Source organism: Canis aureus, chromosome 30, assembly GCF_053574225.1.
Source record: "Canis aureus isolate CA01 chromosome 30, VMU_Caureus_v.1.0, whole genome shotgun sequence".
Classification (NCBI taxonomy): Eukaryota; Metazoa; Chordata; class Mammalia; order Carnivora; family Canidae; genus Canis; species Canis aureus.
This window is the reverse complement of record NC_135640.1, coordinates 10,570,492-10,584,368: the sequence shown is the minus strand read 5'-3', so window position 1 is coordinate 10,584,368 and position 13,877 is coordinate 10,570,492. Positions and strand designations below refer to the sequence as shown.

Here is a 13,877-nt window from a genome sequence, read left to right as displayed (position 1 = left end):
GAACATGGCAATATTATTAAGAAAGCAAAATATGAAGTACAATTTTTAAAAACAGATTACTTAAAACAATGCATATTTATTAAAGAGATGTACTATAGTTAATTCAACCTTAGAAAGTATTCTTTTATATACTAAAAAACATTCATATTAATCCTTTTAAATGCTATATAACCAATATGTTTTAAATGACATAAGATTAGTAAACCTGAAATTTAGTGCAACTTGCGACAAATACATACGCTATTCAAAAGAAGATAAATTCTTCTATGTAAACATTCCTTATAAAATTTTAAATAATTGGATTAAGAAATTATATACCAGTGAAAGACTACACACACAATGAACTTAGTAAAATTCCTTGAAATGTTTTTTAAACAAAGACATTTCCATATGATAGGTACCTACCTGGAGTAGGCAAACAATCGACTATCCCAAAGATCATGATTTCCTCTAGGTCCAGAATGAAAATAACAGGAATCTGTCCCGTCAAACATATTTAATCCATCTTCTGAATTTTTTGAAGCATGGCTGTGCACCACATCTAAGAGGACTGTAATACCCATTGAGTGAGCTGTGTCAACTAGTTCTTTTAGCTCTTCAGGTGTTCCATAACGGCTAAAGGTAAAGAATAAAGTAAAAGCAAAATTGTATCTTTAAAGCAAACAACCAATCATTTACTGCATATCAATTGTTTTATCAGTACAGTCCTACTTTAAATATGCAAATTCAATATGATATAATACTTAGATGCAAGTCAAAGTGGCATAATATTTTCTCTTAAACAAAATTTAAAGGCATTAGATAAAAAATAATAATTTAAATACAGCAATTAGATGTAGACTTATATTTCAGTAAAAATTCATAATTTAAGTAGATATACAGTAAATTCTGCTTTCTATACTCAGAGATGATTTCCTTCTCCAAGCCTACATAGCCTGAAGAGAATGGTCATCCCTGTTTATATACTTGGCCATTCCTGTGAATGTGTATGCTTGAGGATGGGGACTGTTGGAGTATTTCTTTGAATAACCTTGGTGTCTTGAGTGAGGCCAGCTCTCCTGCACTTCCTTATTCCCAAACTGGAATGCCCTCAGGAACTAGAAGGCCAAGAGAATATACCATGTCTGTCACCACCCAAGCAGAAAACATGGGTAGCTCAAAGGCACATGTGTTTGCATTAATAGCAGTTTTCTAGTCTACATGAAATAGAAAACAAAAATCACTCCTAAGGGGGAAGGTTTTTCTTAACCTATGCAAAATCTCAATATTGGCCTTCCATAGCATCAACTTTGCCTTTTATATAAAATAATCACCCAATCACCCTTGTGATTATTTGTTATCTCATTTCTTCACTAGGCCATATTCTTCTTGAAAGCAGGAGCTGTGACCATCTGGTTTCCCATGATACAGTACAACACTTAGTATATAGCAGGTCTCCTGGTAGCCAACTCCCCTAGGCAGTAAGAACTATCTTTAAAAAATGCAAATGTTATCATTTCATATTTACCTAAAATTATACTTGCATTCCCATGGTCCTTAGGATAAGACTGTGGACTGCACTGCCTAATTTGGCTCCTTCCAGTAACTTTAGATTAATGACACTTTACTGTTTTCTCTCCTTATTCCAGCCACCTAGCCTTTTTTTCCCCCTATGCAATGAACAGCGTGTTCAATGAATAAATAGCCTCAAAATTTCATTCATTCACTTGCTTTTTTCAACAAATACTTATTAAGCTATCTACCATGTGTCATGAAATTTTCTATGCTCTGGGATTTAGCAGTGAACAAAATAAATATCACTGCCCTTATGGAATTTACATTCTATTTGGAGGACTACAAATAAATAAGCAAAACACGAGGGATGCCAGACAGCAATAACTTCTCTAAAGAAAAAAAACAAAACAAAGCCACTGGTAGAAAGGGTGGGTTTGCTATCTTAAACAGGGTTATGAAGTGAAAGTTTCATGAAGAAGGCAATGTTTGAGGGAATACATGAAAGAAGAAGGGAGTAAGGCATGTGAATATCTAAAAGATAGAAGGTTTAGGGAGAAAGGGTACTGGGGAAATAAGCTGGAACACCTGGAAGAATAGCAAATAGGCTAGTATGTGGCCAGAGTGGAATGATCAATAGAGATGAGGCCAGAGAGTCAGCTAAGACCCAGATTATATGGGGTCTTATGGACCAATATAGGGCCTTTCACTTTTAACCTGAAAGAGTTAAGGAATCATTAGATGGTGCTGAGCAAGAAAGTGACATGACCTTTTATTTTTTAATTTTTTTAAAATTTAAATTCAATTTGTCAACATTTAGTATAATACCCAGTGCTCATCACATTATGTATTTTGAAGTGGTTACTCTGGTCACTATGCAGAAAGTAGTCATGTGTATGGAGGGAGAGAAGGCCAGGGAAGGGGAAGGAGAACAAGAGAAAACAGAATGCTCAGTTAACTGAAATAATTCACGTTATAGATAATGGCAGCTTGGACCAGGGTGATAGCAGTTGAAGAAGCCAGATTTGGGATACACTTTGAAGTTACAGGTGGTTAGGTTTTATGATAAGCTAGATATAGGAATGGGCAAAAAGGGAAGAGTCTGGTATAATGTAAAGTGTATTTTGGCCATAAGAATGGATGAAACTTGATGAGACTCCCCAACATATGTTATTCATATACAGAGGAGAATGGAAATGAGGGCTGAGACCTGGAAGTTCAACATTGGTGGTCAGGAAAAGCAAAGGAAATTTTAAAAAATTAAAAAGCAGCAAGAGAGATAGGAAAAACACAAACAGGAGAATAATAGTTTTCCTGAACACTGAAGGAAAGAAAAATGTCCTAACAAGGTACAGGAAACTAGTTGTGCCAAGTGCTGCTGACAGTTCAAGTAAGTTAACAGACGATCAGTGGACTTAACAGCCTGGAATTCATCAGTACACTTGACAAGAGCAATTTCAATGAAGAGGTGAGGAGCCTACTTGGAATGAGTTCAAGAAAGAAAAGAGAAATGAAAGATTTAGAGTTTATAAATACAGGTAATTTATTGAAGGAGAAGGACTATCAAAAGAAACAGATAAAATGATCAGTATTTTTTTCTCTAGCCTGGAATGCTATCTCCCTATCTCCACTTCATCCTTCCTCCCAGTTCACTCTTAATTATGTTCTGGATCTCAGTTCCAACATCGGTTCACATCTAACCTAAACTGATTAGATACCTCATTCTGGGCTGTTATACCATCCTGTCATTTTCTTCTTAGTTTTTATCATGGGAAGAAATCAATATGTATGATTATTGGATTAACGTCTATGTGCCACACAGTGTGAGCTCCATGAGGTGGAAGCACTGTTAAAGTTGTTCAACTTGTAGTCATTCAGGTCAGCACTTCTTCAATTACATAGGACTCCTTGGTGTCTTTCTGCCCAGAGAGACACATTCCTTGGATTTTAGCCTAGAAAGAAGGATAATCTTTCTACAGATAGTAGTATATCCTTTTTTGTGTGTGTATTTTTTAATTGGAGTTTGATTTGCCAACATATAGTATAACACCCAGTGCTCATCCCACAAAGTGCCCCCCCTCAGTGCCTGTCACCCAGTCACCCATCCCTCCACCCACCTCCCCTTCCACTACCCCTTGTTCATTTCCCAGAGCTAGGAGTCTCTCAGGTTTTGTCCAAGAGCCTTCTGAGTCACATTTCTACAGGAGTCAATCTCTTTCCAGAAAAGGATGTGAGCCCTAGCAATAATGACTTCCATGAGACATGATTTTCTGACTAAAGCTTGGACCTCCAAATGTATGACAATTTTAGTAAGTTAACTGGATATTCTTCATCTGAAATCATTTTATGGAAAGCAATGTTGAATCACGGCCAACCTATAAGGCTTGACGCAAAGTCTATGATCTCAGTCCAAAAAAAAATTCTCAGCTTCTATTAAACTCTGGTAACTCTAAATGAGGTTACAAAACAACATCATATAAAAGGTAAAAATTCATTTTATTTTTTTCCTCGAATAAAAATGGTTATATGTTGGACTTTCATTTTACCTTGAAGCTGCAAAGAAGCTTGTGATCTGGTAACCAAAACTTGCATAGTAAGCATGCTCCATGATTGCCATCAACTGAATGCAGTTGTATCCTATACAAGCAAAGATCGAGTAGAGATTAAAAGCAATATTTTTAAAGAAAGAAACGAAAAAAATATATAAACACAGCATCCTTTTTCTAAAGACATTAAATTTTACATATGATCATTTATATATAAATGATCTGATCACTTTGAAAAGTTCTACTTTAAAATATTTTGCTTGTCTTGACCTTCTAACACAAAATTAGACAGTTAGTTCTTGAGAGTTGTACTCTAACTAGCTATTTGAAATGCCTTCATTTAACATGTAATAAATGATATGCAAATATACTCTTAATTTGACTTTAGAATATTAAAGATGGCAATCTACATATGCTAAACTTCAGTTGCACTTGTAATATTCATAGTATAGATTATGAAAGCTGAAAAAAAGTAACCAGTTGCATGCCACATACTTTTATTTTACCTTTTCCTGTTTCAATTATTTCTACCACAGAACATAAGATTTTCCAGTTAAGTTCATTCTTCCACAAGGTAGCTTTTACAAAACCAGCATTAATTCTTTTATTTTCTGCAATTTCTTAACCCATATAAGAACTCCAAAGTTGGATGTGTGCACACATGGGCACACATAACCTTAAAGGCATTTACTAACATGTTTTTAATATAAGCAAATAATCAAAGAGGAAGAAACTTCTGACCTTTAAAAAAATAACTGAGATAACCATTTTTTTCTTCAAGTTTGGTAAAATTTGGCAAAATTTTCAAATATGGTTTGACTGCTCTGAAAGTTACATTGCTGTAACATACATAGAAAATACTCTCTTCTCAAAGTCCAGTTGATGTCAATACAGTCTCTCAGGTACATATTTTCGTACATAACTAATATTGGAACAATTGCAAAGTCACATTCAGAATTAGAGACTTATGTTTAAAGAATAACATAAACTATGGGTCATAGCTGTTGTTGGCTTTTTCATTGTAAAAACAATCTAACTCTATCACATTTCCATCATGGTAGAAATATGTGTATAAACTCCCGCTCGGATTAACATACATCAATTATATATTTTATAACAATATACACTTTGTAGTTTATTTCTCTAATGTGAAATATTATTCTTATGATCAAGCACCAATCTATAGTTTTTGTTATTAATTTTATGGCATTACTCATTCTTAGATTCATTTATGTTCAGAGTCCTGGGCTTTTCAACTCAAACACAACGATGAACAAGAAAATCCTTGCTCTGTCTAGCTTCTGCAAGACCAGGGGCATAAACAATGTGTTACAATATTAAATTGTAGAACATTCCAAACACGACAATTCAAATATAGTATCTATAAAACACAATCAATATTAAATTCTTCATACCTTTAATTAATTTAAGTTTCTGGAATCTATCCTTACCATTATAGATAACTAAGATCCATGTATAACCAAAAACTTGAACAGTGAGTTGTAAACCTTTCTTCTAGCCAAAGTTTAGACTGCCTACCAGAAACAGAATAATTAAATGTGCTTTATCTCCCTGCCTAGCTGTTGGAGCAGGTGCTAATATGCTGTGAAATGATTAAAAAAAAAAAGCATTACCTATAAAAAGAAAAATAACAACTTTAAAGCATACCAAATCAATAGTTCAGCATTATACACTAACTCTCCTAGTTGTTCCCCTGAAGACAAGGATCTGTGTCATTACAGTCCAACATATAAACATCTAGAACAATGTGTCTTAGAAGAAGATGCACCATAAATATTTGTCAAGTAAATCATCCAGACTATATATATGTATATACTTTCATACAAAATGAATTCCAGTAACCTTAAAAAATGTAAGATTTTTTTCCCCTAACAGACTAAAATGAACAGGCTATAATCAATGACCACTCAAATTGATAAAAGTTCTCTCCTGTAGAAAAGTAATTATGCTTACATATTTATCTACAGTTTGGAAGCCATCAGTTCACATTACTTAAAATTGAAATTGGAATAATATCTTGAATTCTTATGCTCTATCTTATTCCATTTCTCTTTTCTATGCTATCACTATTACAGGGCAATTTGAGAAGCCTAATAAAATGCATTTCTATTACATATTTAATCTCTTAACACACAAAAAAAAGACACTTGTAATTAGCTTTTCTAATAAGAGAACAGACTCATTAAAATTTTATCTGAATAAAAATCACAGTTATTACTTACCAAGGTCTTTGATTCTTGGTAGTACATTGCATGTAAAATGTTTATAAGAAGCTATTTTTCCTTCATATGAAGAAATTCCCACATGAGATTCATAAATTCTTAGACCTCTTGGTTTCTTTGGCTTGGAATGCTTAAACTACAGAATATAAAATTATATAAAGAATTAGATCAGAAATTCAGGTATGATACTACCTGATTAAGCATGTTAAGTGAAATCATGAATCAACTCAAATAGTTTGGAACTGTTTTTGCATATAAAAGGCACTTGGCTAATCCATTAAATTTTCTCTTGAAAATAAATTCCTTTTTAGGAAAATGTTAATAGATCTGTTTTAAAAGAGTAATCACGTAATGGCTTATACCTTATCATTGAGCCTTAGAGAAAACACAAAACCTTAAAATGCATAATTATTAAATGCAAAGCATTTATCAACAAGCTCTAATAACTTAGAAGATAGAAGGGTGAGTTCAAAGATACATATAAACTTTGACAATAATATAGCCTTAAAAATAACCCTAAATAATACACCATGAGATATCATGAGATATCTTTCTTCCCTATCCCTTGCTTCAAAGCACACTTATCCTGCTTCAAACCAATGACAATGAGAAATACTCTATCACTGAGGAATCTGTGATGAATCAGAAATTATGATTAAAAAAACAACAAAAAACAGTATCCCTTTCAGGTCCGTATGTAGAGATTTCTTTCTCCATCCTAACCTCAGAAACACATGATAAAACAACTCACTTCTATATTTTACTGGCTACAGATGATGGACTCTGATATATGTATAGCATATCGGGTACACTATGATGTAAAATATAAAACTGGCAGTGAAGAGAGAAGTTGAACATTACTATAAAAGTTATGGAAGTAAAAATTAATTTTCCTAGAAATACTGGAACAAGAATTTATTTAAAGATTTGTTGTTCTCACTTTATATGGGTGTTCTGGATCCCAGTGTATCCAATCATAATTCACATTATCACCTTCACGAGTCACATACTTCGCCCATGGTGAAATACGATACAAGATCTCTCCACTTTTACTCCTAATAACTACCTAAAAAGAGAATGAGATGTTATTGCTTTAAAACACTTTGAAAACTCTGAGATAATGCATAAGAGTTTATAAGCACTGCTACAAGTAAGAAAAGGAGGCATGGTCTTAAGAATTTAAACTACTATATAGATGTGTACCCTTAAAGATGTATAAATTCCATGGACTTTACTTTCTTATCTGTTATAGTTATGATCATTAAACTCATTTCCACTTGAAATATTTTATAATTCTCTGGCACCTTCCATCATTGTCAATCAGCCATTAGAGTGGTCAATTAAAGTAAACATAAAATAGATAGTAAAAAGACAAGAATATTGTTTGAAAGCTACCGTGAATAAATCAACAGGAGGACATAATCTTACTATATATTAAAAAAGTAATGAGCTATGTTGCTAACTCTTTCATTTCATTTTTCTAGCAATAATAACATTTTCAAGAAGCTAAAGGAGAAAAATGTGTTTTGATTAACATTTATATTGTGCACACACAAATATGCATACATACATACATACACACAGATACTACCCTGCAAATATTTTCTATCTCTTTTCAACTTCTTCTATAGCCTATTCATAGTATGCTTTACCATATAAAACCAAGCATTTCCCCTTTTAGATATCCATTCTTATATTTGCCAATAGTATCACTATTGTTATCAAAAATAAAAAACAATAAAATGTAAATACACCCTTTTAGACTTACACTGAATAAAATATTTTGAATTTATCGACACAGATAACAAAGTGAGCCACATGAGCAGGGTTTCTAAGTGGGGTAGGGGTGGTAGGGGTTTTTTTTAAGAGATTTTTAAAAATTAAATCTTCTAAAAGTAAGTATAGGATGGTCAAAATTGTTCAGATTAGGAGCTATATTATGCCCTTAGCATTGACAGAGAATATGTTCTTCAGTCTCCTTTAGTAGAGAAAAGCTCTAGCATACATAATTCTTGGTAATTAAATATGTGTGTAACAATTTACAGTTTTGAAAGGATTTTCGTCATTATACCTTAACTCGATTCTAGAGAATATAACCCAAATATCAAGCGAGATTGAGTTGACAAAAGTCACTGAATAGCAGAGCCGAAAGCTAAATACAGAGCCTCTGATACTTACTTTCTTGCTCTTAAAGGCAACCATAGCACTTTCTACAGATACCAAAAAATAATGAATCATGATTTATGATGTAAGAGCAGGTAAGTGGTGAAAAGCAATGTCTAAGTTACATGAACAAAATTCTTTCTCCTTCATTATGCCTCCTACTTATTGAAGCCAATGACAGCTAACTATTGCTATCATTCAAATAATTATCACAAAAAGATGAATGAATAGAATTCATCCATTTTAGTAGTGTTCATTTCAAAAGATATGTCCCTTGAGCCATATGAATTTCAGGTGTAATATACAATAGTAACATGCTTGAGAAGGTCTTTTGTCTCACTCATCAACTGAGAACAGGTCATGAGGAAATAAAATACAGAAATCAGTTTTCAGTAAATAACACTCTGCTTAATCCATCTATCTTTTCTCTCTTTTGCAAAATTGCTCTACAGTCCCTGTAAAGGATATTCATATACCCATAATTATTTGTGAAGGTGCCTGATGGCAGAGAGAATATTTGAAACTTTACGTAGAGCACATCAAAAATCTCCTCACGCTGAAAATAATTTTCACATTCTTTAGAACATTAATTTGCTTGTTGTTGGAAGGAACAGTCCTTTCATTGGTCTCTCATGTTCCTACGTATGTTGCTGAGTATACCAAGAATACAAGGTCCTGACAGTTATTGACAGAAGCTATTTCTCAGAATTGTGTTTGTAGCATGCAACCATGACGGAAATGTCTCCTCTGAAGATACAGAACAGGTTTGCTTATTGCTTGCTATGAAAGAATGGATTCCTCAAGATAAATATTCTGGAGCTATGATGCAAACCAACTGTGTGAGTATCATCCATCTGGATCACTTGGTGTCACTCCATAAGATTTGGAAGACAAAGGGAACCATACTGCTTACTGTGTTGCAATTAATAAAATAATTTGTCTCTAACCCAAGGGTTGTATGTATTCTGCCAGATTCCATGAAACAATAACAAGTTACAAGCTTGTAGGTAGGGTAAAATCAAACTCTACACCTGACGAATGATTATTTATTTAATCATTCACTGAATGACTTCAGTATTCTTGTTTCCAAAAATGCTGTTTCTTCCTTCCCTGTCATTTTGATTAGTATTGTTTCTTAGGGTGGAAACTTCTAATATCCAATTTCTTCTTTCCTTCTCAGTAACAGAACTAAAGGGTGGGTCTTTCAATGATATAGTAAAGCAAAAGTTCCCACCAAATCTGGAACACTTATCTGTGATCATTACATAAAAGGTAAATAAATTTCTGTTCTTTAGGCCCCTACATTTTGGAGGCTTCTTTATTACATTAGTTCAATGTTTCTTAAGCACTCCCCTGTAGAAGCCACTTAGTTCATTTTTGACTTGCTGTCCTTAAATTGTCATGGCACAGCTAAGAATATTCTAGTAAATCTAAATATAATTTGAGAGGTGTTCCAATGAATAAGGAATATAATCTTTCTTGACTAAATTCTGCTCATATGTTTTGGGGGAGAGGGCAATTCCTAGATTTTGTCTTTCATAAGTTCAGATGCAGATGAAAAGTTTTTTAAGTCATGAGATAAGACTACATCATTTAATTTACAACATTAAAATAGCAAATGCTATAAAGCAATTGAAAAGAGATAGCTTGATAGATCTTTCAATGATATTAAGTCTAACAGCTGATGAAGTAGAAGAATTTACTTGATACTACTAAATTGAAAGTCTTATACACCGCTAGTCTAAGTATGAAATAGTATGAAAGCTCTGAATAGCAATTTGGCAATATGCATTAAAAAAAAAGTAATTCTCAATACTTAGCAATTCTAATTACAGAACTTTGCCATGGAAGTAATTGGAGATCTGTCCAAAGAACTATATCCCTGTCTATTGATCTTACTATTAATTGGCAAAAAGTGATAGACTAAATAATATATAGTAGTAAAACTATAGTACTGAATTATATTGAAGGTTATAAGAATATTCTTTCATGTTATGAAAAAGAATGTATTGTCTCCTAATGTAAATGCACAGAAACCCATGGACTAAAGCATTTTAATAAATAGAAAAAAATATTTAGGTGAATCTATCTATGGATAGATTATTGGTAGCTTTTATTTCCTGGTTGTATGTGTGTATATATTACTTCATTTCATTTGTGTAACTTTTTTTTCCCTAAATATCTATTTATTTATTTTAGAGAGAAAGAAAGAGCGCATGTGAGTGGGGGTTGGGACAAAGGGAGAGGGAGACAAGCAGACTCCCTGTTCAGCAGGGAGCCCATTGCAGGCTCCATCCCAGGACCATGAGATCATGACCTGAGCTGAAATGAAGACTGGAACACTTAACTAATGGAGCCACCCAGGCATCCCTTCTCTGTACAACATTTTTGATCTGAAACAAATAAATATTTTAGTAAGTATTGTGAATACATTAATTACATAACTGCATATGCATCTATGGAGCTGTGCTATTCCGGTTGCATATAGTATGTACCTTAAATATACTGCCAGAGTATTAAAATAAAACTTCAAAAAATATGTCAAATTACTTCAAGAAATATGCTAATGAATACAATATCATGATGAGCTTTTTACAGGGCAAATGTATATTTTATAAAATTATAACATTTTGTAACATGGTAAAAATATAAACAGGCTTTTTTAATAAGTCAAAGTATCTCTTTGACTTATGGGACGTTACCATCCAAAGATATTAATCAATAAACAAGTATATAAACGAAATCTCTACCTGTGCAAAAGTCAAACTGACTTAGTGTGAGGATCCCTGGGTGGCTCGGTGGTTTATCGCTTTCTTCCGGCCCAGGGTGTGATCCTGAAGTCCCGGGATCATGTCCCACATCAGGCTCCCTGCATGGAGCCTGCTTCTCCCTCTGCCTGTGCCTCTGCCTTTCTCTCTCTCTCTCTGTGTCTCTCATGAATAAATAAATAAAATCTTAAAAAAAAAAAAATGACTTAGTGAACTATTTGAAATCAAATTTTATTTAGAAAATATCACTTAGAACTCAAACAATATAAGAAATAGTTTGGTAAAACAGTGAAGAATTTTTTAAAAAAAATATATGTATACATGTATTCATTCATTCTAGGAGTATCTTTTGAAATGCTTCTTGCCAAAGATTATTGTTCCTATGGACTGGAAAATTATGACATAACATGCTCCTCAGGTGGTCAACAATTTAATATAAAAACAGTGGACATGTTCAACTGGTTAGAAGTATTAGCATACTCTGGAAAACGGCATTTGAATGTAACTTGGTTTCTTTTATTTTTTTTTTTTTAAAGATTTTATTTATTTATTCATGAGAGGCACAGAGAGAGAGACAGAGATGTAGGCAGAGGGAGAAGCAGGCTCCCTCTGGGGAGCCCGATGTGGTACTTGATCCTGAGACTCCAGGATCATGTCCTGGGCCAAAGGCAGACACTTAACCTCTGAGCCACCCAGACATCCCTGTAACTTGGTTTCATGACTGAATTGTAGAATACCAAGGGAAAAGACACAGATGTTGAATATTATAATTTAATTTTCCTAAATAGTAGCGATGTGATACAAGGAAAACCTTTCTTTATATTAAAAAAAAAAAAGTTAAAAGCAGGGTTAATTAAAAATATAGTAATAAAAATAACTATTTAGTAGCATACAGTTTAAAGTAAATAACCAAGCAGAGTCATTTCTAATATATAAAGCAATGTTATCTCCACTTTTAAATTACCTCTAATTTATATAATATCTAACGTAATCAAAACTATATATAGAAAGCACATAAATATAATATGTTGAAATAGTACATATTATATGCTAAAATATATCAATACATATAAATATATACAAATATAATACATATATACTTTGGTATTCATATCAATATATATGAAAACATTTATAAAACAATGGGTACAGGCATACACAATGCACAATAATGAATATGAATACTCTGCCTTTGTATGTTTAAAATGTGACTGAAATATATATATGTATATATAAATATATACATTTACAGAGAAAGAGAATGATACATACATAGAAAATATACTGTAATTTATTCTTAAGTAATTTTTAGAAGTATGGGAGATGGGCTAGATGAGTGATGGGTATTAAAGAGGGCACTTATTGTGATGGGTAGTGGGTGTTGCATGTGAATGATGAATCATTCAATTCTACTCCATAAATCAATATTGAACTGTATGTTAATTAAAATTAAAATTTTTTTAAAAGTTCAGGGAACAAAAATAAAGATCAATTTTTAGAAAAAGTAATCAATGTTCATAATTAAGTAGGAAAATAAGTGATATATTCCAGAGAATGTACTGATTCTTTCAGTGAGCAGAATCCTAAATAAATGTTTTTAATATTTATAAATAATATAAGGTAAACATTTTAAATGCATAGATATAATTACTAAAGCTTTAAAATAGCTTAATATAATTTTAAAAGGACATCAAATCTCATTTTAATTCAACTATGGCTTTCCTACTAACCTTTGTTTTAAAAATGACATATGAGTATACTTTTTCCATAGTTTTGTTTGTTTGTTCTTCCCACTTGGATCACTTTTAAGATTCACTAACATTATATAAGAATGAATCTCTTTGCTATTTTGGGAGGCTCAAAGTGGCCCCTCAAAAGATACTCACTTCCTACGCTCTAGATTCTGTAAATGATACTTTATGTAGCAAAAAATGGGTCTTTGAAGCAATGATAAAAGGATTAAAATGAATGGATTATCTAGAGCATCCAAAAGGGTAATCACATTAATCCTTATAAGAGGAAAAGAGGGATATTTACACACAGAGAGTAAAGGAAAAAGTAATGTGACCAAGGAAGTAGAGACTGAAGTGATGCTGACACAAGCCAAAGAATGCCAGGAGCCACCAAAAGTTGGAAGTGGCAAAGAACAGAGTCTCCTAGTCCAGAGAGAGTGTGGTCATTCCAATACCTTGATTTCAGCCCAGTGATACTGATTTGGAACTTTTGGCTTCCAAAAATGTGGAAATTTCTATTGTTTAAATCCACCAAATTTGTGTAGCAGCTACAGTAAACTAAATTAAAAGGGAAAAATTAGAGGCAATCAGTTTTTAAGAATAAAATGGAATGTACTTAAATTTAATTAAATGTCAGTGTTAGAGTTAAAAAATAAAGTTATTTTAGTGAATAGTCTAAATAACATATTTTATCACTTACTAGCTTCCTACTCCCTAAATGAAGGCATCTACCAATGTATTTCAGTAACCTTCACTAAACAAGTCTCCTTGACAATTCCCAGGAAAAGCAAACTCTTTCAGAATAAATGTTGCTGAGCTTCAGAATTATAGAAAAGCCTACAAAAAAAGTGGATTTGTAATATGCAGTTTTTATTGCTAGTCTACCCACATGTAATTATATTCAAAAATTGAATAAAAGGGATTACTCTATAT

The 13,877-nt window shown here is 32.6% G+C and overlaps 1 protein-coding gene across 1 annotated transcript in view; it reads right to left on the bottom strand.

The window, feature by feature from the left end:
• Positions 1-13,877, bottom strand: part of GBE1 (1,4-alpha-glucan branching enzyme 1) — a 267,868-nt gene that overhangs the window by 134,186 nt on the left and 119,805 nt on the right. Inside the window, exons 4-7 of the mRNA XM_077878761.1 lie at positions 7,221-7,346; positions 6,281-6,416; positions 4,038-4,128; positions 406-615 (exon numbers count right to left, since the gene is read on the bottom strand). Coding sequence (XP_077734887.1) covers positions 406-615; positions 4,038-4,128; positions 6,281-6,416; positions 7,221-7,346 — 563 coding nt within the window. The remainder of the gene's footprint in view (positions 1-405; positions 616-4,037; positions 4,129-6,280; positions 6,417-7,220; positions 7,347-13,877) is intronic.